At 42.2% G+C, this 25495-nt stretch overlaps 2 protein-coding genes across 4 annotated transcripts in view; one reads left to right on the forward strand and one right to left on the reverse strand.

The window, feature by feature from the left end:
- The window catches only part of LOC147429045 (uncharacterized), a 207264-nt gene extending 182917 nt beyond the window's left edge, over window positions 1-24347 (reverse strand). For all 3 annotated transcript variants that reach the window (XM_086495518.1, XM_086495517.1, XM_086495516.1), the window contains exons 1-5: window positions 24203-24347; window positions 23955-24059; window positions 23795-23867; window positions 22599-22707; window positions 22443-22519 (exon numbers count right to left, since the gene is read on the reverse strand). In XM_086495518.1, the coding sequence (XP_086351644.1) occupies window positions 22443-22519; window positions 22599-22707; window positions 23795-23867; window positions 23955-24059; window positions 24203-24285 (447 nt within the window). In that variant the 5' untranslated portion in view covers window positions 24286-24347. The remainder of the gene's footprint in view (window positions 1-22442; window positions 22520-22598; window positions 22708-23794; window positions 23868-23954; window positions 24060-24202) is intronic.
- Window positions 11980-12561, forward strand: LOC147429047 (uncharacterized). Its single transcript, XM_086495519.1, has one exon. The coding sequence runs from the start codon at window positions 11980-11982 to the stop codon at window positions 12559-12561; it is 582 nt and encodes a 193-aa protein (XP_086351645.1).
- Window positions 24348-25495: the final 1148 nt, after the last annotated feature.

Consider the following 25495-nt stretch of genomic DNA (forward strand, 5'->3'; position numbering starts at 1 on the left):
GAATGCTCGAACCTGATGGTCCACGCTTCTATTAAACAAGACAACGCCAGTTAAATGGCCGAAATTCAAAAGGCTTTTCATTTCTTCTTGGCTGACTCAACAGTATGAACGTGACATACGAACTGCTTGGAACCATCTTTAGATGACCAAGAAGGTTACAATGGACGCTTATTGCGAGAGATTCTGGAGCTCTTTTCTACCCGCCTCTTCATTTAAGAAGATCTCGTTCAAAGAGCAGATTGAGCGGTTTACCTTGGGTCTTCCTACAGAGATCCGAGATCACTGCTTAGAACAAAAGTCAGCTTCCATTCAAGAGTTGATGAGTCATGCGAAACGGGGTTTTGCCATTCACTCAGGCAGTTTGAGCTACCCCACAGATGAAATCATGACACAAAGGACAGAACAAATGAGGTAGACCTTCAGTGTCACCTTGGGGAAGGCCCACTAAATGTGGATTTTGAGCAATAGTGAGGAAACACAGAAATTAGTTTATGGCATGATTCGTATGGAAAGGCCCTTTTGTTGATGCTTGCCTGTTAGAAAAGACGAAAAAGATCAGGGGGAGAATCTGGTTATGTAGATTTTCCATTTCGCCGTTATTTAAGGGTTGCTATGCAGAAATTCATAACGGGTGATCTTTTATTCGTTTGAGGGTTATAAACGAAAAGGTTGGTCATAAATTTGGAGAGTTTGCTTCTATATGAAAGGCCTCGAGAAAAACTAAGATCAAGCCAAGATAGAAGGTACGATAATAGGATACGGCATAAAAGGTAAATCCGATTTCAGTCAGACTTAATCCAAACTACCATTCAGATTCAAGTCGGTTTAGTGAGGGCGACCGCGGAGTCACCGAATGAACTGCCTGCTGCATGTCGGTCGAGGCATTGCAGATGTCCACAACAAAACAGACACAACTTATTCCAACGCTAGGAAACCGCAAGCAACAGCGGAAAGCACGCACCTTAGGAAACAAAAAGAGAAAACCAAAGCATGTCGTAAAAAGAGCACACTAAGCCTAACCAATCCTTAGGCTTCGACCGTGTCTCTGAAGCACAGTTGAGTGTAAATACCACGAAAGCGAGGTGCGGGAGGGATACCAAGCCTAGCTTTTCAAAAAGAAAAGCAACACCACGCCTTCTCTGTACATGCGCTGATCGCTGGCGCATGTACCCAGACAAGGAGGGCTCAAGCCCTTCAGGAAGCCCTGCGTCTTAGGCCTAAAGCGCACTATGCTTCAACAAGTGAGAGTATTCGGTAAAACCGGTGAACCACGCATCTAACCTGCGGGCAGACGCGTGGGGCAGAAGGCTCATAGTAGCTGCCTACCTATCGCAGATCCCACAAGACAAAAACGCAGCCCTGCGATGGAAAGAAAGGAGCCTAAATTAACGCACCCACCCAATAGGGGCGTTGCACGCTCAAGCAGTACAGAGATATCGTTTGGATGAAACTGAACAGCTATGAATCGTTTTGACACATGCCAATTGGCTTTGTGTTTGCCCTTCGGCAGAGCAGAGATTAAGTCTCATTGAAACAAGGGAAGGAAAAACAAACCTCAAGACTTTAATGCCTGAGCCGCCTGATTGAAGTGAAGCTAGTCATTAGCAGGCACCTCATTTGGATAGAATCATTTTAAACTCTATGAAATAACGTAAGCCAAGGCCGAAGGCTTTGACTGAAGTGTTTTTTCTTTCTTTTTATTGATCCACAACCAAAAACACATAGGTAAAAAAGCTTCACGTTTTCGAAAGGCAGGGTGTCAGAACTGTCAGAATCAAGCAGCATCATTGCTAGCAGAGAAAAGCAAGTGCACAGCGTAAGAGGCTTGGCTTGCAAAGAATCAAGCGCTTCTTGGATTATAAGTCCCCGAGCCAAGCCAGGATCTACTGCATGCAATATAGGTAACTTGGGTTAAAAAGCTGTGTGATGGGCAACATCTTGCACGGTTCGAAGAGCACCTGATTTAGTTTGCATTAGTAAATGAATGTTCTTTACACGTCTTTTTTTACAGCCAGACGGAGTAACTCTTGACTCCATCCACTGTTATGGAAAATCGTTGTATTAGGATGTAGATTCTAGATATCTTTTCTATTCAATTTTTCCCATGATTTTTTCTAAAGAAGAAAACAAAAAAACTAAAGAAGAGAGAGAAAAAACCAAGGGAAAAAAAAGGAAAACTGAAGGAAGAAATCGCAAAGTTAACCTTCGTCTCGGTAGGTGTATTATTCATCATTTCCCAAAAGGACATTTATTCATGTATTCTTTTTTCTAGTTTACTAACGCCCACCATTACTTCCCGGTTGACGACACCGTTGATGACGCTAATCGAGAGGGCGACCGGTCTAGTTCCTGCATGAAAACATTGTACAAGCTCGATTATGTATTGTATAAAGGCGTTGCGCTTACTCTTGCTCGGTAACGAACACGGGGACCAAAGCATGTGCGGCAAGGAGGTTAAAGTTTGAATAACTTTACGCGTAAACTAAAAAGTCTACGCAACTTAACAGCATAAAGTAAGCCTGCTTTTGGTATTGAGATGAGGGCAAAGCTTAGCGAATCGAAGTTCCTTTCGGGGCTAGCTACCTAGCGATAGTTAATCATTGACACGCTTTGCAAATGGGGAACCAAACACATGCTACCTTGCTTTATGCCTACTGAGGGTTTTGATCAATTGGGCTAAATAATCTTCCCTTAACCCACCCATTGCACAAAAAGGAAAGGATAAAGCAGGTTACCTATGTTACTGGGGACAAGACACTAAATGACATCCCAACACAGGGCATTTGATCAACAATTGGACAAGCCATGTAGGAAACAACGGTGAGATCTTCTGGGAGGAAAGCCCCGAAGAGAGGTCAGAGGGCCCATACTACCTGCCTACCTTTGCGGGAACCGGGAGGCACACATTTAGCGAATGCCAAGTAAAAGGGAAGGAGCCTATGTATTTGTTACGCTTTGAGAGCCGGAGGGAAGAGGGGTAATTTCCTATACCTGGCCTCTCATCCGTCAAGTTAGAGAGCCGTGTGATAGGTGACTATCTAGCCCGGTTCAGAGAGCATTTATGTAGCCTGCACTAGTTACGGGACGGAAATGATACATAGAAAATGCAACAAAATCTGCCGCCTTTCCTATGCTTTGCCCTCGTCAAGCCGATGAAATGGGGCTTTGCTTGCCTTTTCTCATTAGGCGCAGGCGGACTTTTAACCCTATCTCACAGACCGCAAGGCAATAACAAAAAGAAAAAAACGAAAAGGATTACTGAAGGAAAATTACGAAAAGGCCTCCGAAACCGAAAACTTCCGTCAGGCACTTATTACGCCTCTGGCCGTGTAATACTTTCCTCGTATGAAGAACTAAATTTCTTCTGACCCCACTATGGTTAACATAACTGATAACAATCTTTTGTTTTTTTCTTCTTCTCTATTATCTTTTTTTTATGGTAAAGACGTCGCCTGACGCTCTGCCTGGGGTAAGTTTGCAAAGAGAAAACTACGTAGGTATATAGGGAATGCTTTACGTAAGAAAGCTAAGAATCCGCGTTGTTAGTCTAAGTCTAAGTCTAAGTTTAATAGGGATGCCTGATGCGAATGTACGAAACCTATTAAAAAAATGATACATGCAATAGTTACAGTTATTCTTCTTTAGGAAAAGATGCTCGTTGACGCTTGTACATAGCGAATGCCTGATTCACGGAAACTAAGAAAGTTTGCAGTTATCATTGTCGGAAGAGGATTAAACCCTGGTGGCCTGAAATGTAAATTTTTTCATCTAGTGAAACAAGCACTAATATCTTGATCAAGCCAGTAAAAGCTGATTTTTCCTATTAAAGTGCTTTTCCAATAGCTTAGGAGATACTTTGGGGACCAAAAAGAAAGAAATCATTTGTATAAATTTGTACATCTATATCTTGATGGATTGAAAACTACGAATGTGTGAAGGGAATTTGTATTTGTCGTCTAGGTTGATTGAATGGCGCTTTAATAGCTTAAACTAAATGTATGAAATCTGGTTCAACATCCTTACATGTCTTTTCTGATTATATCAGTTACGTGAGGACAGAAACATTCACTCGTTATGGGATTCTGTTTGTGTAAGTGTGGATTCCATATTCCAAACATGTTTCAAAGAAAAAAAAGAGACTCAATTCGGATGTTGTATCCAAAACGTACAAAGTTTTGGAAATGCTAAAAGGGCAAATGTAGGGGTTGCAGAACGGATGGTACATGACTTAGTTTCGGAGAATATGGCATTAAAAGCTGTTCAGCGGGTCGTATTCTATATTAAACCATTGAGGAAGCACGTCGCCCTATAAGCAGACATTTCTAGAGAAATGGTTGAATATGGGTAAGAATCTTCGCAGATATTCCCATTACCCGTAAACCCACGGAAGTAAGAATGGGAAAAGGAAAGGGAAATCCTACAGGTTGGATGGCTCGTGTGGTGACAGGATAGATCTCATTTGAAATGGATGGTGTGAGTTTGTTAAATGCTTGAGAGGCTGCGACATTAGCAACGCATAGACTATGTATGTTGACTAAGTTTGTTTAATGGTTGTAATTACTTGCAATGTAAAAACTGCCCGCTTCGCGAAGCGAAGGAAGTGGGCGCCCAGCCCAAGACCACGGGGCGGAAACGATTCGACCACCAAATGATGAACACGGGATATGATAAAATGATGCCTCTTGATTGGAGCGTGATGTTATGCAAGCATAACAAAAGCACCTTTTGCACACAATAAAGATACTTTATAAATAACCAAAGGCAAAAATAGCATGGGGAAAAAGAGAAAGCAGAACAGACACGATTAGGGGAATCAGTGCAGATCAAAAGAAAAGTATGCAGCACTGGGGGCTTATGTATGCTAGTAGGGCACTCAGCATGTACAGATGAGAGCTGAATTATGAGAGAACGCTGTGCATTGAGTTCACAGGTGTACTTAGCTGAGGAACCTGCAATGTATGCAGCATTTGTGGATAGTTGAGGGAAGGAAAGGCCTGTAATGTATGAATCTATGAGGCTGACTCGATGTATTGAGGCTTGTGGGTTACTGGTCAGCTAAAGGGCTGTGTGCGTGTGCTTAGATATGTTGTATGTGCATTTATGGACTCGGCTATGCCGCTTATAGTGTGTTTCACTTACGGTCACACATACATATAAGTGGCTTGTTGGCTGTACTTTTCCCTACCGTTGCGGAAGCGGTTTAGCTAGAATCACAGTTGCTAGATCATACAGTCGTAAAGACAAGGAATATTATAGCCACTTGATTTACGTTTCCCATCTCGTCAAAAACAATGTCTTGTTTCCTTTTGCACTTATGCGCAGAAAAGGAGCCAATTGATTAAAGGTTCTATCCTCTAATCTCAACACGTCAAACACCCACTCATGAAGTGGTTACAATAGGCGCACGCACGCTGAGATAAGGAATCTAGCCAAATAATCCCACTTCTTCAGCCGCCTCTAGCTTAATTCCTGACTTATCAAGCTCTACATCTACAGCTGGTACCACATTGCTTAATCTCATAAGGACAGACGCAAACACAAAAGAACCTTTTTTTAAGTATAAAAATCCTTGTCGTGTGTTGCAAGCATGCATGCTTTGAGCAGGCTTACAAGGCTGTCTAGTAAATAAAGTTGTGGTTGCGTAGAGGTAAGTTATCTTAGGTGTGTGCGTTTGTGGTGTCGAGGGAGATTCGATTTGCTTGCAGGTTTGAGAAAATAAAGGAGCTAGTGTGAAAACGTATCAACGAAGCAAGCAGTTATCACATGTAAAATTGGCTTTGCTAACTGTTAGGATCGTTACAGCAAGAAGGCCCTTTAGTAGCTTACCGCTTGAGCCCCTATGGAGTTACTCGCAACATGATGTCATGAAGCACTGCACTTATTTGCCTATTGGGCCCTAGGAACCTTTCCTTTCTCGAATTAAGTTTTTTAGTAATGGAAACGACAGCGGTTCTTTTGGCTCACATAGCTTAAAGGATAGAGCATTCCTATGTACCAGGAAAGGAAACGGCACCGGTTCAAGCCCGGGTGTGGGCTGGTGGAAGTAACAAGCAAGAATGGTTCAATACGGCGTCTAACAGGTAAATCAAGAATTTCACTTCGAATTCTGGACCTTAACACCTTGCTGCTTATGGTGTTTTATTATTAGTATCGGAAACGGATGGAGCAGCAATAGAACGTGCGGAACCGCATATTGGATTACTCTAGTGCGGCATGAAGCTGCTTAGCTGAGTCGGCATATCCCACTTAGCCGTAAGCAATGCTTCGCTTGTTTCTTGGCCCGGGTGGTACGCGAAGGCAACTTCCGCATCATAAGCACCGAGTCGGTTTGTCAAGCAAGTAAGGCGAACTGCGTGCGGAAAGATGGCCTCATTAACTATATCAGAAGTCAAAATAAATGATGGAAAGAAACTTAGTCCTCTATTTTAGTTATCTCACGGGCCAACCATCGGGGTTTCTCGGAAATGAGAACGCGTTGGCGGGTCCTGGAGTGCCCGTCAAAAGCGCACGCACATACTCCGCGAGGTAACTATTACGACCAGCACCCTTTGCATTTCGGCACAGTGGAACGTGTAACCATCCTCGAGTTCCGTTTCAACCTACACTTGTTTCATGTTGGGATGGGTAGGCTAACCGTAAGGGACAAACTAAATCCTGAGGTCAGATAGGATGGCACTACTAGCAAATACTGTCTGGCAAAGACATAGGCGCAAAGCGTGGTAGGCCTGCTAGCTAAACCGAAAGCATACAAGAAAAGCAAACAAAAACCAACAAAACTACAAAAGCGTAACTAGGCAAACAGTTAAGCCAGGAAGGCCGGGTCATTTGACAGGAATGGAAAGGCCGATTTCTTTTGTTCAAGCTGGAGAGAGGAGTGAGAATAAGAAGCCAGCCTTGCCGCTTAGGCTAGACCTATGCGCCGGGCCCGAGGCCAGGGCCTTAGCAAGTTTAGAGTGCAATAGACGGCGCTGCCTACAACAAATTTGCTTTCCTCTTCCGTATCCTCAGGGGGACCTTGGAAGGGAATTACAAAACAAAGAGACAGCAACCATACACACATAAGCTACTAAATAAGATACGTTTTATTAGCGCAGCGAATAAAGGCTGGGCCGCCTCTACTTGTCAAAAATGACGCGAGCCATATGCAGGGAGACTTGCACGTACGGTTCAAAGAGGGGGATCCGGCCAACAAAAACAAAGAACCGGCGCCTACCCAACTAGAGGCACAGAAAAATTAATCGAGTATTAAACGTATCTTTAAGCTTTACCTCATTCTGATCGTTTGGAGGGCGACCGTGAAGTCACCGAGTGAAGCCCTCCTTAGAGACACAAAGGGATACTGCAAAAAAACACCCACGGCAAAGTAAGTATTACTAATCGATGTGTAAGATATGACGACAACAACAGCATGTCATAAAAAGAGAGAACCAGAAATAGCCAACTCTTGGCGTATCTCTAACTACGCCCCTAAGTGGCAGTTCAGTTGAACGGTTTCGTGAATGCGAGATGCTAGCGGAACGATCAGCTAGACGTGTTGGGCAGCTAAGGCTTTTTCCTTACCGCGTCTTTCCCTGTGTGTTGAGGATCCAAAGCGAGTGCACTGGAGATAAGGGAAACTAGGATTCGATATGGGTAAAGCAAATATCTGAAGCGTAACCGTACACTCACACGACCTTTGCTCGGCGGGGCAAGAGATAGGAGAATTCAGTGAAACCGGTAAACCACACTTCTAGATAGATGTGTGGGACAGAGGACTCGTAATACCTGCCTACCTTTCGCTTCAAGAACCATGTAAGCATAGGGTGCTGTTAGTGTCGTAGAAGGAAAGGGGCCTAAATCAGCAGACAGACCAACGCCGCACACTTAAGCAGTGCCAGGCAGGGTTTGTGCCAGTCAGAACACCCAGATATGGAATTGGCAATCCCACACCAAAGATGTTGCTAGAATGCACGACTTCGAGGGCGAGGGTCCTTTTGCCTTGGCCAGAGCATGACTCGATGCCTTATCCTCTAATTATATTTGCGAGGTAAAGGAGAAAACAATCCTTTCCCTATTAAGAAACAAACAAACCCTCGATTCACATGCTTTGTTGACTTTAGAAAATAAAATAAATAAAGGCTCTAGTCCTGAGGTCACCTAAATGCTCATGGATGATAGTTATTTGGCGAGACAAAAGAAAACCAAACCATGATAACGAATTTTAACCCTTTTCCCTAAGTTGGAGAGCCGTGTGATGGGTAACCATCTTGCACGGTTCGGAGAGCACCTGTGTATGTAACGCAAGTAAACGTATACAATACAGCAGCAGCTAGCATCAAGTAACTTTTAACCCTATTTACGTTTTCATGATGGCTTATCAACACGCTTATCCCTTGGCTGTAGAGAGACCTTGTAATTGCGAGGTACCATTATGAGCTTAATACATATGAGTGTTATTCTGCGAAATAACTTGAATCCCAAATCATTTACCTGCTTTAACTACTTATGCCATGGATGTGGGAGCATTAACTTTGTTTCCGTGGGCTTTTGAAGAGTGAGAAAAACCTTTGGAATTCTATGAAAGGGTCTTAGGAGCTAGGATGTATGCCAATTATATATGATCAGGTGGAGTGGCATAAGATCTACCTTTGGGCTTGAGTGGAGACACCTTTTCATTTACATAATAATTTGCTTCTCGTATTGACGAATTGGAGGAAACGCCAACCAACAACCGTATCTGGAAATAATGATTAGTGGATATCGGTACCGTCACTGCATAGTAAGCTTTGGATCGGGGATTCAGTGGTGTAATGTTAAGAGGTCGTGCGACATGAAGACATCGATAGCAATATGGGGAAGGTTCCAATCAGGCAACGGTTCTGCCCGACCTGGCTCAAGCACGCTGACTGTAAAGACTTGGTATGAAGCCTTGAAGACGACGTCTCTTAATCCAAAATAGAGGCTAAGGTGAGCTGAGGAAAGGGCAGCGTAAGCAAATGTGTATAAGCCCAGTAAAGCATAACCAAGGCAAGGCTAGGGCCATCTTTGACTGGTTAGTCTGATGGGTCAGCCGTGAACGGATTTACCCTTGGCCTCTAGGTATATTGAAACTGCATGAGTTCACTGGAGTAGAGCACGGTTCGCTGAAATCGGCATAGGTTAGATGCCATTGATGGAACATGATAAGCTTGTATTTATATGTGCGTCCGTAAGGGCTAAGCATGTAACAAAGTATGGGTAAAGAAAGACCTGAGAAGCAAAGGCTGAGTCTGCAAGTACGTGACCCGCTTTAAATCGAATTAAATTAAAGAAACACAAATCGATTAAAGAAGGAGGCGGCTTTAAGTACAGAGTTTAATTGGGTCGGATAAAGGGTAAACAGCCTGTCTTTCGTAAAATTGTGGCGGTATGGAAGTATGGAGATCTGAAAATAAATTCCTACAAGCCAGGCTCTGTGGACTGGTAACTAGTCTTGGCCAGCTTAGCATAAGCCCTTAATCTATGCGTGCATCGGAGCTATCTCTTTTTTGCTGCGAAGCGGATGTAGCGTTTTGACTTTACTGGTTACGGTTGCCTGCTTTTTGCCGTAACATGGGCCACGCGATAAGTGGCCTGAGGCAAGCAAAAAGCTTAGGAAAATGAACCGAACTCTCAATCCAAAATCTGGTGCTATGGACGCTTACGCATAGACTATAAATGCCCCTCATCCCTAAGCGCCTGCAGACGCGTTACAGGGGCGGGCCTCCGGAAACACATTCGAGCCGTATGAAGGGAAACTTTCACGTACGGCTCCGTTGGGGGGAAAGCTCGACAAAGGGGCCTATCTATCCTAACCGGGAGTATGCTGGGATTTATGAAAAGCAGCACCTTACGATGTTCATGACTAATCGGATTCCAACATACTAGTGGATACTAGGGGAGATTGCTACGATCGTTATTGTATCTGTATTGAAGAGATGTGAGAAAGTATTTGAATCATCGTACAACGTCTCAATGAAATGCCCAGCGGCACAATTAAAGTTGATGATCGTAAGCTATGTCCTTTATCATGACCTTAAATGAAAAAATCCATGGAATCTCTAATTCACCATTTTAAACCTTATACAAAAGGGGTTTTTGTACCAACTTTTTCTATTTATACTGCGGCTGAAGCACCTAAAGGAGAATTTGGTGTGTTCTTAGTCAGTAATGGAACCAATCGTCCCTATCGTTGTAAAATAAGAGCACCTGGCTTTGCTCATTTACAAGGACTCGATTTTATGTTCAAAAATCACATGCCAGGAGATGTGGTCATCATCATCGATACTCAAGATACTGTGTCCGGAGAGGCAGATAGATAATACAATACACACAAAAAAGAAGAAAAAAAGACAAAGATGAAGGTGACGGAGGCTCCAATGCTGGTAGTAGTAGTATTATGGTAAGTACGGGTTTGAGGGAACTGGTTCCTGAACCAGACACGGTGATATGTGAAGTTATCTAGTAGTTCCATTTACAGGGTGTAGTCAAACCAATTACTGTCGATCGACGCGGTGTCAGTCGACACGGCATGATCAAATCCTGTGGTAACCCTAATCCTGTATCACCTATGCCGGATTCTGTATCTAACGTTTCCATTCCTATATCGTCTACGTCAGATAGTTTATTGCATGTACCTAAACCATTATCATCGGACAAGTCTTTATTTGCAGCTGAGGATCAATCAAAAGAGAAATCCTTAGCCCTAAAAACAAATACATTTCAATTTTCTTCATCTTTACCCCAAGCATCGAAACCAATTGCTTCTTGTTTTTCTTCTACAGCTTCTTCGCTGAGTATACAAAGTACTCCTCCTATAGTAAATTCAGTAATAAGTACTAATTTATCAAGCCCAAAACTATTGTTATTATAAGTAGTAAGTTTATTTTCATTAATATTCATATAATAAATAATAGTTATTTAAGTTCAATAAATGAACTTAGTTTAATTAACAATTTTAATAGTGATTTAATTACAATTAATTACCTATTATTTATAGTATAGTAATAGCATTAATAGTATTATACATATTAAATTATAAAACAATGGCAAATAAGAAGTTACTATTAAAAATTTTACTTCAAGTGTTAATAACTTTTGTTTTTGTATATTTTGTTTTTGATTACTACAATATAAACTTTTTTAATAAGATTGAATCAATACCGTATCACGTAGATGAGCCTGAAACTTCTACAATAAAGCTAGACAAATCATCAGTATGGTATAAAAACCCAAAATTATTGTTTTGTTAGGAATAGTAGTAGCAGTAGCTGTAGCAGCAGTTGTTTACTATTTTAATGGAATTGATCCCACTTCAACAGTATCTCAAGATATTTCAAGTTACACGGAATCTCAAGTTCTTGAAAATGTTAACTCTTCACAAGTATCATTAGGTGAAATAATATCGGAAAGGGTAAATTCTAATGAATTTCAATTAGAAATAATAAATAGAACCTCAGAGGAAATATTATCTGATATTGTAGTTGCAGGAGATGTAGCCCGAATACAATTAGAACAATTAGGTAGAAATTCTACAGAAGTACTATTTAATATTGCAACAGCTCAAATGCAATTAGAAGTTTTAGGTAGAACTTCAGATGAAATGCTATCTGATATTGCAACAGCAGGAAAAGCATCGCGGGTACAACTAGAACAAATAGGTATTGAACCTAACTACAACCAAGTGCATAATAATATTGATAGGACAATAGTTTTAATGAAAGGTATAGTTTTTACCTTATTAGTTTAAAATGGATATTTAATCACAATTTAACACCTAATGTAAATTCAATTCTTTCTAATGAAAGGCCACTTTTGTTTAATTCAAATATATCTACTACAAATTCAATATCAACTCAAACTGAAAATTCAATATCAACCCAAAATGAAGATTCAATATCTACCCAAACTGAAGATTCCTTTCATCAAGCATATAATATAGAAAATGTCTTAGGGAGAATGCACCAATTCTATAATGAAGCTATGTCATTAAGCGAGGATTCAGTTGAAGAGATACAGGGACGTCGTGATCTATTGGGTATTTTGGAGATACGGGATATAGACTCTACAACGCTATCTTTAGTAATTGAGGTTTCAAACACCAATAACTCTTTAATAACTTTAACAGATCAATCTCCAGTAACAATAACAGTAACTGAGGTTTCAAACACTAATAACTCTTCAATAACAACTATCCCCTACAGTTTAACCAATCAAACTCCAATAAAAATAATAGAGAATCCAAACACCGATAACTCTTTAGTAACTTTAACAGATCAATCTCCAGTAATAGTAATTGAGGTTCCAAACACTGATAACTCTTCAATAACTTATGTACCCTATACTTTAACCGATCAATCTCCAGTAATAATAATAGAGGATTCAAACACCGATAACTCTTTAGTAACAACTATACCTTATACTTGTATTGAGCAATCTCCAGTAACTTGTACTGATCAATCTTTAGTAACTAAGGTTCCTAACAACTTAACTAATGTGCCCTATACTTTAACCTCAATTGAGATGTCTACCCCGATACACTTAGATGATGGCAAAAATGAATAATAAATGATAGTTTCATTGTAATACATTCTAGGCCCAGCTGTCCAAAACGCTATCCACTCGCAAGAGTGGATACGCACAGCTCTAAACAGCAGTACCAAGAAACCTACAAATAACGTGTTTGCTTGCTTCAAATCAACGATTTGACCATTAAACAAAGAATCTATCATGGTTGATAATTAAACCCTGTTTAACCTTAGAAAACAAGTTGCACTATCTCTTCCTTCGCTTTAATAGCACCTTTGTTCCTACGACATAAAGATAAAGCTAGCCCCCCGTAATGGCAAGCACCATCCTAGCAAGCGAAGGGATTTCCGGGAGGAAAGCCAGAGCGGCTAATTAAAGATAAGCGAAAGCTATTTGGGAATTAAAGAACAATAATTGCATTATGTTATTATGTTATGGTTAAAGACAAAGAGCTCCCCCTGTCTAGGTAACCTAGCTACTATATTGATCTTTTCATACCCGGCTAGGCTGTTTGTGTTTTTTCCCATGCCCACTAATGTTTTCTTAACACTCTGCCAACGTTTTTTCATGAACCGGTGGTTCGCGTGGTAATGGATGGTGCTTAAGATCACTTTTTCCATTCTTTTTATCGCTTAGTTTATGATGCTCTTTACCACAGTCTTGTGGCAAGTTAACAATCCCATTCTTTCCATTCGTTTGCTCTGTAGGTTGCGAACCCATGGTTTCGCTCTTGTCAGAGGAGCTAGTGCTTTCCAAAGTCTTCGGCCCTTGGTCCTCTTTTTTAGGTACGTGAAGGTATATTCTTTTTCTTTTAAATCACTAGTTTGATTCCTAAGCTCTATAGCTTGAAGCCTTTCATTAAGCTCTTCACGTGCTAGACGTTCAATTCGTAGTTGTTTTTCAATACTTTCACGTGCTAGACGTTCATTTTGTAATTGTTCAAATAGCATCTTACGTGCTAGACATTCATTTTGTAATTGTTCTTTGAGCACCTCACGTGTTAAACGTTCATTTTTACGTTGTTCTTCGACAACCTTACGTTCACTTTGTAGTTGTTCTTCGACAACCTTACGTTCAATTTGTAGTTGTTCAAAGACTACCTTACGTTCAATTTGTAGTTGTTCAAAGAAAAGATGCAGTTCAATTTGTAGTTGTTCAAAGAGTATTGTTCTGGCATCATTTGATTGGTCAGCTTGCTGCATGGAGGGCTTAGACTCTGACTACGGCATGGAGGGCTTAGACTCTGACTGCGGCATGGAGAGCAACGAATCTGAATGCAGTGTAAAGGGTTTAGACTCTGACAATTGCGTAGATAGCAACGACTCAGCCTGCAACGACTCTGACAATTGCGTAGATAGCAACGACTCAGCTTGCTTCATAGACTCTGACAATTGCGTAGCTGGCTACAGGTTAGATTTCGTCGGCTTATTTGGTCTTGTCACTGACTTTTCAGATACCTTCAAGGGTAAGGTATCAACCCATATATTGTTCTCATCAATCACGAGGTTTCTTTTGGTTGATGGATCAATGCCTAGATTTAACATAATTGAGGCTCGGTAAATATTGAGTTTTGGCCAATTAATCTTAAAAGAAGACTCGTAAGTACTTTTAATAACTCGCCCAAGATTTTTATACTGTTTTATAAACCATGAAAGGTTGACCTTGTCTTTGGCTAACCCCTTGTTACGAATTATGTTATTAGATCATGTAAGACTGAAGCATAGCATTTAGGCGCTAAGAAGTAACCCTCTACAATCTTGTGCTCTAGTTTAAGTTTTCCTACCTAAAATTCAATTACTTACTTCATGAAATACATTGCACTGCGGCAGACACCCACGCTATAAGATTTCTTCATCAGTCAAAGGAACTCAGTCAAAACCTATCCCATAATATCCCATAATATAGTGGTTAAAAAAGAGGCATCAAGCAAAGCTAGAGTAGGCGGAGCGAAAGAATAGTTGTAGCTTATTCGACTGGTATTCATTTCGTTTAATAAGAGGTGGATTGTTAATGCAAGCAAGCAGTCGCGGAAAGAGCCGGGGTCCCCCGTTCCTTAGCGACGACATCAGTTTGAGAATATTAAACAGGTTTTGCATGTGCGAACTGATAAACCATAGGTAGGCATTATTCGCAACAATATTCTCTCCCTCTTCTTCTTCTATGGCAAATGTGCCATATGCAATTAGCAGTTTTATCAACAAAACCAGGCTCGGGTCACAGGTAACCTGAGAGACCAAGTCGACAGTCGGTATTCCTTGAACGAGAGGAGCAGTTAAATAAAGCAGATAATCGCCCCAATCTTCAGGTAATTCCAAAGAGGTTAAGAATACATTTGCTCTCTCACCGGATCTACTGGCTCCAACGAGCGCTTGCCTTGCACCAATATTGCTCGAATGGTTGCAGAGTGGGTTTTCGCTTTGTACGCAAGCATCTCAAATTGGTCTCGTTATCTAGATCTTGAAGCGCAGGATATTCCTTTCTGATTCTGGCCTAGATTTGCGCATTATTCATGATGTAAGGTTTCTTTTTGCTACGCAAGTAGTGCGTTGATGTAGTTACTCTCACTAGTTTCTTCGTATCCATAACTTTTTTGCAAGCAAATTGCCTGATCCCAGTACCAGTCACGAATTAGTTTAGGGATTCCGAAACAAGTTTTCTGCCGCCCACCCTCGCAAACTGCAGCAGCAAGAAAGGGCCCACATAATGCTTGCCAAGCAAGCGGAAAAGGTAATAAAAGCTTTCATTTAGCCTTTTTCAAGAATCTTTAGGCGATCGATGCACAAAGTATGGCTTAAGATCGGTGCTTACCACGGGAAGAGTTCGGGTTTAGCTCAGCATAATTCCAAACTTAACTAAACTAACTTACAGAGCAGAGCAGAGCAAACCAGAGATGCAACCTTAGCGTCTCTACAACGATATCGTGCCATACTACATCCCTAGCCCTCCAAGATCAAGTTGAAAAGGAAGCCTCGATGTCGGAACAAGCTCACGACCACGATCCAAGAGCAGAGGAATTAAGAACCCTAACCTACCTCACCAGCTCGACCTCCCTAACAACGACCTATCTCTCGCCCGCTACAAGTGGAATGCCAGCGAGACTGAAGGCACTCGACGGGGTAATCCGTGATAGATAGATAGATCGTAGGGTTTGGTTTTATAGTATACGAGGGATACATGTGTATCCGGGCATATGCGGGCTGCCGACATCTACACAGCAGATAAGCTACTCTTAGGGCCCATATCGAATCCATCCAGTAGATCATGGATGAGGCATCCTCCTTCTCACGATCCTGCATTCTTTGCAGCGTGCCCGTGTAACCCGGGAGTTTCAACCCTGCAGAGCCGGAGTGACTTTGTAGCCCCCTACCCGGGGCGGGGAGATTTCAGCTTTCAGAAGCGGGCTCGTTAGAAGGAGTTTGGAAGAAGCATTCATTCACGAAGTCGCGCATCAATATTATGTTTTATCAATGACGATGAATAGGGTGTTACGCTAAAGAAACTTATCAAAACCTTGCCTACTTAGTGAATAATACGTAGCTAAAGCAATAATAAATGCGCTAAAGAAAAAGTGAAAACAAAGATGATCGCTACACTTAGGCTTCCCAAGCCAAATAGGGGAATCCTTTCGTTCCGCTTGCCTTGCACCAAGTTATAATATAAAATAGGCAATGATCGCCATGCTCAGGCTTCCCTATTGATTTAATAGGGTAATCCTTTCGTTACGCTTGCCAAAGCGCCCATGCACTCTTTATATTGTATTGCCGTGTGCGCATGGGTAGCGATCGCTCAGGCTTCCCTGCCCTTTGCTTGATTTTTTCCTTTCCTTTCCTTGCCTTTTTTCCATGAAAAAGAACAAAAACCTAAGGTAATAAGTAGCGATTGCTACACTCAGGCTTCTCTGAATCCGAAAGCGAGGAAACCAAAGAAAATCAAAAAGAAAAGATAAAACAGGAAAGAAAAGATAAAACCAAAAACACTTTCGTTCTTAGATTTCTTAGTTGAAACTAAGTTTCTTTTGAAATGTGCCTTGCACTTTGTTTTTTGGTGTGTGTGCGGCCCTTATGCAAGCTCCGGTCTTGCTTCTACCACTCTTTTTCTTCTTCTATATCAAAGTTACCCTTTGAGTCTTTCACTACATATTTTTCTAAACCGTCAAACACGCATGTTAGGGAAGCAGGCTGGGTTTTTCACTTTACGTTTTTTCACTTTACGTTTATGGGCTTATGTGTTTTCTTTTTTTCATTGGGGTCTAGACGCCGCGACCAGAACCCCATTCTTTTAACATCATGATATGCTCAATTCATTCTCTAAGGTAACCAATCAAAGTCTACTAAAGCGCCAAATACAAAAACTACCCGAGCTAATGATAAAGGCAGGAAGACTTTCCGTCTAGATCTTGTTAGTTAATCATAACGATGTCATAGAAATGCTACGCAAACCCATATATATACAAACGAAAATAAAATAACCTTTATACCAAACCGGATTGAGCCTGGGATTCCCTAGAAACCGCGAAGATCTAAAATGAGTTGCCAACCTCCCAAGAGAGGTAATGTACACAGACTAGGAGAGTGAGGGCGTGGCTCTGTAGCCCTTAGCCGACTTCGAAAAATGAGAGTAGAAAGAGGAAGAGTAACTCAGAAAAGAAAGAAAAGGATGCACGACCCAAGCTCATTTCTCAAGAGAGAGCTCTCTACATCAAGGAGGGTAAGTGCTTTGGATGCGGGGAAACTGAGCATATCTCCGCGAAGTGCCCTAAAAAGGAACAGAAAGAACACAAGGACAAGGATAACGAAAGGTTTGAGAGTTCAAGAGCAGCTGAGGAACGTGGACGAAAAGGCAAGATGAAAACAGGACTGGTTCCAGATTGTGTGGGTACTAACCCCAGCACGATGGATGAGAGCACAAAACTTTGTCGAGCTTGGGGCAAAGTAAAAGACCAAGAAGCCCGGATCTTATTTGATGGAGGAGCCAAGGCCAACTTCATTTCACCGGGATTGGCGGCGCGGCTCGAGATCACTCCTGATCGGATGGGACCACTTGCAAAGGCAGTTCTAGCGGCACGGCAGGTACTGTCTCTCACTGTCCTGTCACTATCCTGTAAGCATAGACTGCGACAATGCCTCAACGGCAGTAAAGCAAAGATGCAATCCCAACTGTCTAACTCACAGTCAATACATCCTAGCTGCCTATCTAAGGGTGCTCGAGGGATCGCTCCAAGACCTGTATCACCGAAAGGATCTCAACATTCGAGAATCCCCCAGCTCAATAAAACCTCACTCGACCCTCAACAAAGGCTGCAGTAAATCTGACAGTACATAGACTTCCCACAAAGTCATATATCGACAAATTTCCCACTATATGCTGTAACCGTTGCGGCGGTTGTTTGCTGCGTGACTCACAGCCAGCAAACCCTTTACAGACATACATCATCTCTGACAATACATCCCATGTGGAAGTACCTGCAATGTCAGGATGAAATCTGGAATATCAAGCAGCAAACACAAGCTACCTGATTCAACTAGTGGATGTCGCCTAGTCTGTGTAGGTGCGCCCGTGTCGTATGTGACACCTCCAAGAACTATGAGCCGTCCTTCGTTGTGTAGACAGCCACAAATCAGCACTCTGGAAGTGCAGATATCCTCAGCACTTGCAGTCGTAGGCCGAAACCCCCAAATTTCCAGAGTCGGATCTGCACCCGCCGAGACCACGTAGTCGAAAATGGCCTCCGCAGAACTTTGTCGAAGCCGAACGGTGGCCGAGATGACCTCAGAATGAAATTTTGAGAACACCAAGCCCTTTGGGCTTGCCCACAGGAATTGGGGCCGTGTCTTCGCCTGTCGAATCTCACTCCAATCTGAGCAGGTGACTCTTGCTACCTGCAAATGCTGCCCCGAGCCTCGATCTGAGCTCTGATACCAGTTGAAGAAGTACGAGCGGAAGTGCAACCAGCGAGAGTGCAAGAAGAAGAGCACGACGATATGGTGAACTCGCTCTACTGTAATGTGTATAGCATGGTGAGTTCTTATTAGGTTTTTACAAAAGAATATGTGTACATACCTGGCGGCCCGCCCACTTACCTGGGCAACCACATTGGGCTTTATACCCCAACACCTCCAAGGTAATCAACTTGAAGAAAGACACCAAAAGGTAAAAATCGAGTAACCTTTGGTTGTAGTCTTCCATGGTTTCCGTGGCAAGCATTTAAGGTTACCCCATTCTGCCACATGTACTTCAAATAGGGAAGTCATGTGACTTCGAACAAAAATATTCTTGAAAGCCTACAAAGTTCATGGGACATGCTGCTAGATAGCTATAGAACCCCACCACTCCATAGCATTATCTTTAATTCTGCAGCTCGAGAGATCTTTGATTGTTTTGTGTAATTCCCCAAGGCATAAGTGTTGTCAAATTGTTGAAGAAAGCAAGGTTTTCTTCCTATCTTTTACGCCGGAAAAGGTAAAAATTTCTCAGTAAGCTCAAATTGAAATGAGAGAGTTGCAACTTCAAGTATGTGTGGAGAGAGAACAGCTACTTATGACTTACAGTGAGTGGTAATAGCATTTGATCCTGGAGCCATTTACTAGTGGCAAGGGAACACCATACAAGTTGCTAATTGTACCACGCCCTATGGCAAAATCTCTTGGACTTTGTATGATCCTTGCCAGGATGGGACCAACTTCTTTGCTTTTTTCTGATATCGAGCTTGATAAAGCAGCACCAGCGATCCTTGCACTATTTTAGGCTTATGGAGATGACGATCATGCCATGCTTTGCAACGAAGTTTCTCTGCTTGCAAAGCCTGGGAAGTCAATCTGCGGCTTTCTTCCAACAGGGAGAGATGAGAGACAGAGGTGGAGTCCATACCCTAATCGGCACACAAACTACCTACTCGAGGAGATCCTGAGTTGAATTCAAAGGGAGCTATGGCTTCCAAGACAAAGGCTAGTTGAAATGGTGTGTGATTGGTTGTGGCTTTGAGAGAAGTGTGGTATGCCTAGAGGGTGTCGTGGATAGCTTGAGCCCATGAGGCCGGATGGAGATGACATCCGTTTCGTAGGAGGGCGATCACAACCTTGTTTGTGCTCTCGGCCTGCCCATTGGCTCTAGGGTAATAGACACAAGATTTACGTTGAAAAATCTTGTAGTTAGCCAGCAAAGTCGAAGTCAGCTCATTGACAAAGTGATTGCCCCGATCATTGGCGATCTCGAAGGGGCGTCCAAACCTGCACAATATAATTTCATACAAAAAATTTACTATAGTATTTCCAGTGCAATCAGTTGTTGCTAGTACCTCTGCCCACTTGGTTGCATAATCTATAGCCAGAAGCAGATACTTCCAATTACCTATTTGAGCTAGAGGAGAAATTGGACCCACAAAGTCTAAGCCTCATCTCTCAAAGGGTAACCATGCCATAGAAACCTGTAGAGACGGTTGGATTGCTTACTTGGTTTCTGTCCACAGCGTTGACAAACATCACAAACTTTGACATGTGCTATTGCATCCTTAAAAATATAGGACCACCATAGACCACTCTTAGAATTTTCTGGGTGGTGATGTGACTAGGGTAATGGCCACCAGTGGGACCATTGTGGGCATCCTCAAGAATATGCTCAACTTCATGGGGGGAGACACACCGCCTCAAAACACCATCCGGTCTCGACCTGTAGAGTTGGCCTCCAATCAGAGTGAAGGATCTAGACTTCAACAACAGTCTTCTCTTTTGCAGTGGAGATGCATTCTTTGGGTACAGGCCAGTGGAGAGCAAAACAACCATTCCAGAGTTGTATCCACCTTAAAGAGACTTCTATCTGGAAATTCGTCCGCAATCCCTGTAGCTTCTTCTCCACTTTCAATGCGAGAGAGGTGGTCAGCCATGACGTGGTTCTTATCAAGACAAAGGACCGCCTCAAAATCAAACTCCTGAAATAGAAGTAACCACCGCCACACTCAACCTGCAACTCGCGGCTTATTAAGCAGATAGCCCAGGGCATGGTGATCAGTAATAATTGTGAAGTGAACCCCGCAAAAACACGCAGCAACCACCTTCACACATATCACTCTATGTACATTATAGCATTTGCTCCGATACATCAAAAAGAATAAAAAGTGGAGTAGACTTTGTCGTTTCACATTATGTACATGCCATGGCACAACACCATGGTCAGCCTACCAGTTCCCACCACAGTCCATATATGTGTAGCTGTCTCTCAAAGTTATTTATTAGTAGTCATGGATGACAAATATCTATGATATATATGGACAATCTTGGAGGTGTCTTTGATATGATTCTTGGGTCTAGAGTCTAGACTTGGTCACAGCACTCCCCCTACACTATTTGATGAGTAGTTGAGCTCATTCTAAGTTTCGAGTCTATCTTGATGTGTCTACTTCTAGTACATTTCTTTGTTCTATGTCATTTCAATTATGTCAATATGTCTTTCAGTTTTCTTGATGTGCCATGGAGTGAGATTTCTGTGTATACTATCCACCCACAATAGAGAGCATGACATATTTTTCCTGCTACAAGGTACCATTGTCGCCGGCAAGTCACTGACAAGGCAATGAATCCACTATAGTATCATGAGTGAACAAAGCGCAACAGACTAACTGAACAAAACACAGCAGGTACTTGAACTTGAAAAGAGCACAACAATAGTTGAAAAGAACTTCAAACGAGACACGATGAAGCATAGTTCTCCAATTAGACGCACTGGCCTCAGCGTCAAGCCCCTTGCGTTACTTCCTTCTTCCTTATTGACAAGGCGGTGAGTCGACAACAGCACCACGACTAAACTGAGTACAATAGATACTTGGACTTGAAAAGAGCAACCCAACAATTTAAAAGAACTTGAGAGTGACAAAATGAAGTGTAGTTCTCCAACCACATGCATTCACCCCAAGTCAGCTTGCAATACTTCCTTATTGATTGATCACACATTCATACAATAGACGATGAAAGCTCCGTCTGCAACTAAATGCCCAAGAGCTTCCCCAAGGCCCAAATCTCTTGGCATTATTGGCGATATGGGCTCCAAAATCAATCTTGTGCTCGAATTTATAATTTTTTCCCAAAGTCTACATCCTATACATGAGCTTCTTCCATCATCACATGGGCAGACTAAAGAACTCTTTACCCCATGGGCATTTCACATTTAAATTACAATTTCGTTGTGGTGCACCTTCCACAAGTGGATGGTGGCTTCACCTCCTTGTCCTATGAGACCTATAAAGCTTGAAAGTAGATCAGACCTCACTATCCATCACAGCTATAAAATTGTCCACTCCAGCCCAACAATGCACTTGGACATGTACAAACTCAAGAGCTTCTCAAATGGTTTGTGGCCATCCAATTCCTCCCATACTATGTAGTCACTATCCACCCGCTGCTGCTCTTTTCATGCATATCCTGCTCAACCCAAGCCCAAGTTCCATAGGAAGTCCTCTGCAAAGCAGATGATCAACCATTCGATGAGCTCCCCCCAGTTGACTACAAGAAAATCACAGAGACTTTTCAAATGAAAAGACACCAGCTCATGATGTGCCTGCTGCCCTCACTAATAATCCAGAGGGGAAACCTTCTATCTACACCATAATAGCAATCAAAATTCACTAAGTACAAGAAACAAGGTACCACATATCTATTGTTCTAATTTGTTTGATAGCTGATCTTCTCCCACGTTAACATCCACTACGCCTGACAGTTTTGCTGCATTTAGCAAGTTACAATTTCTTCTCTAAACTAAAGTTCTCCCAAGCTTGAATATATTGACAGGGTCTTTGTGAAAATACTTTAATGGGGATGAAGAGTAAGTGCACATGATACGTGCAAGTCTGCATAACGGGAGGAAGTGACACCATTAAGCTTGAGATTTTTCAAAGAGGCAACCAAGAGAAAAGAAAGACTGATTTTGACCTTGAATAGACAGCATCCAAGATTGATGCTAGCATCTAAGTTTTCATCCGAGCTATGGTCCCAAATTTGTCTGCTTCCTTTATGGATAAGCCAGAGCAGCAAGGTTCTTCATGATAAGTCATCAAACCACGGCAACAAAGTCCTACTTTGTGTTACCTGCAATATCATGCTGCTCATACTTAATGCAAGCCTTCAAGCTTTCTACCCTTTCACATTGTCCATTTACCACCAAGCATGCTTTTTCAGATGCACCAAGCATGGAAGCCTGGTCAAGGAAAGAGAGGATTAGAGATACATTTCCAGAAACTTGTTCAAATTAAAAACCCATGCAGAGTGGCTTATTAGTTGTAGTTATGTGTGCACTTGCACGTAAGACTAGACATGTAGATACGTGTGGGCTCTGTATGACAATAGAACATGTAGATACGTGTGCAACCATGTATAAAATTAGAACATGACAGCAGTCAGTTCATGACAGCTGTATGGTGGTTTGCAGAAGTTTATTTCAACATGCTTAAGCTTTTTTTAATGGGTTTCCCAAGTTTTATGGATTTTTTCCATGCATTACGGTTCAGCAGGCTTCCTCCACAGTTCTTTTTAATGCATAGAAGTATTCCAGAGTTTGTATGAGCCCTTGAGTCTACCAGTCGTTGGGGACATGGCAACACAATTATCATTTGGTGTCAGCATGCAAAAAGAGATTTCTCTATTGGAATGCACTGCAATTGTAATGTCTTCATTTAGACATGGAAATATAGCACAGGGGCTATATCCATTGGCAACAGTGGTCTCATGTTTGATTCTTCTTACATATGCATCTTGAGATAGTCTAGACTGTAAGGGCGTCTTATAATTCCATTCCCCCGTTACACTTATATTTGCACTCACCTCCTGGGATTTTTCATGAGATAAGTCTAAAGTGTCAGGGTGCCTTTTGAACTGAGATGATTCTCCATTACATTTTTCTTGCTCCCATATCTCGGGAACGATGTAGCATGCTGATGTTTTTCTTACCTAATGAAGAGGACTTGAATATGGAGGTTGGTAAGAAGATCTCTTGAGCATTGAGAAGGTGTTATATCTCCTCTTGTCCCTAAAAGGAAAGCAATGGGGCTGTTCAAATTGCAGAGTTGGTTAGTGGCATGTTCAATATTGTGGCAATGAACTCGGGCTTCAAATTCGAGGCAGCGTTCATCAAATCTTTAATGGATTCTCCTCATAATGGGGACCTCACACATGTGCAACATAGAACAAAAAAGTGAGGTACATGCTAAGAGGCGGGATTTGGCTCTATAACCAGGGACAAGCACATGGCAATCAAGGTCATGCATTTTTGAAGTTCTGAGATTCACCTTGTACAAGGACTGAGCTAAATATATTTGGTGCTTTTGCTCCATGGGTTGTAGCTGAACAAGCTTCTCGTAACTGCGATCCACTTCCAACAGAGACCATGCTGGACCACAATCTTGAAAAGACAGATTACCTAAACAAAAGATGGGAACCGGATATTACGCAGAAGCAGCTGTGCAGAAGTCTCCCAGGTAGTAATGGCAATAGCCAAGAAGCGAGAGAGCAGCGTGGCTGTCCGGAAACCATAGCAATTTCTCTTCAAGGACGCTGTTTCAGCAGGTACAAGAAACAGATTGGGCGCTCTCTCTCTCTCTCTCTCTCTCTCTCTCTCTCTCTCTCTCTCTCTCTCTCTCTCTCTCTCTCTCTCTCTCTCTCTCTGACAAACACACACACACAACATTCTACATTACTTGATTGCCTTCGTGTGAAGAGAATCTCGAATGTATCCATAAACCAACGCTGTCAGATTTCCTCCTGCATGTAGCTTGGCCATGGCGAGGGGAATGCAGAATGCCAAGATGAACGTTGCATGCAACACTCACGCTACGTCAAAAAAAAATACGTATTGTAAAATGGCAATTTCAGGTCAATAGTAGTACTCTCTTTTTCTCTCTCCCTCTTTATCACGTGCAAAGGGTTCATAGCTTTTAGCCCACGCACATGGAGCCGACGATCGACGGAACATCTGCAAAACCCATCGTAGGCCCATCAACAGCAGTGTACACCCCTACACTAAACCACCGTGCTTTCCACCGCTTGCATCGGAACCTCAGAGCTACTGCCTTGCCAATCACAACGGTGAAAGAGCCGTTTGGGTCGCGTGAAGCAATCTGACTCATCTCCAAGCCCTGTGAACGACAAAAAGCAGTTAATGCGCAACGTTTCCTTGGGGTAAACGGATCTGCATGTGCGCAAGAAACCGGTGGCCTCTACTTTGCTCGACTTCAACAGGAACGCCACCAAGACATGTGCATGTGTGCATGCTTTTTTTTTTTTGTGTGTGTGTGTGTGTGTAGAACATTGGAAGTGTGGTGCCATGTAAGTCCAACCACATTTGAGATCAAACTAATGCCTTTTTGTGAAAGAAACAAGGCCTAACAAGGAAAGCGTTGCACCAGGGTTTCATAAAAAACCATGCTCCAATGTATAATTTCTAGTTCTAGCGAAATGCATTGATTCTCTCCCTATCATGCCAAGATAATTGTTAGGAGTTTGTATCCAAGCAGCTATGAGCTGGAAGTGAAAGAGCTACCACAAAACTTGGCCTTAAATTTACCAAAAAACGCATCCCAATAGGAAGGTTTCCAATGTCCAAAAGAGGGTGTGGAGACGGCATGACAACACAAGTAAGCAAAAAAAAGTGTCAAGGGTTGTTTTTTTTCTAATAACATTGATAACAAAACTATGTTCCTAGTAATAACATGAGAACCTAAACATAAGATATTCAGCCCACCGTAACCTTTAGAAGTATATATCTTATCCATCGAAATGGCTTGTAGCCCCGGGGTTTTATGTGAGCTAGTGGCCTAGAAATGCTCCAAAGTTTGAGGCATGAATGTGCAACGACGATGAGAAGGCCAATGCAACAACAACAACAAAATGTGCACGTACGCCATCAAAATAGATTGAACGATTCTAATACATAGATGTAAAGCCCATGTAGACAATTTCCAATATCAGGCTCGCCTAAGGCTACTGAGCCA

The sequence above is a fragment of the Adiantum capillus-veneris genome, chromosome 22 (assembly GCF_014529385.1).
Source record: "Adiantum capillus-veneris isolate H3 chromosome 22, ASM1452938v2, whole genome shotgun sequence".
In the NCBI taxonomy this organism is placed as follows: Eukaryota; Viridiplantae; Streptophyta; class Polypodiopsida; order Polypodiales; family Pteridaceae; genus Adiantum; species Adiantum capillus-veneris.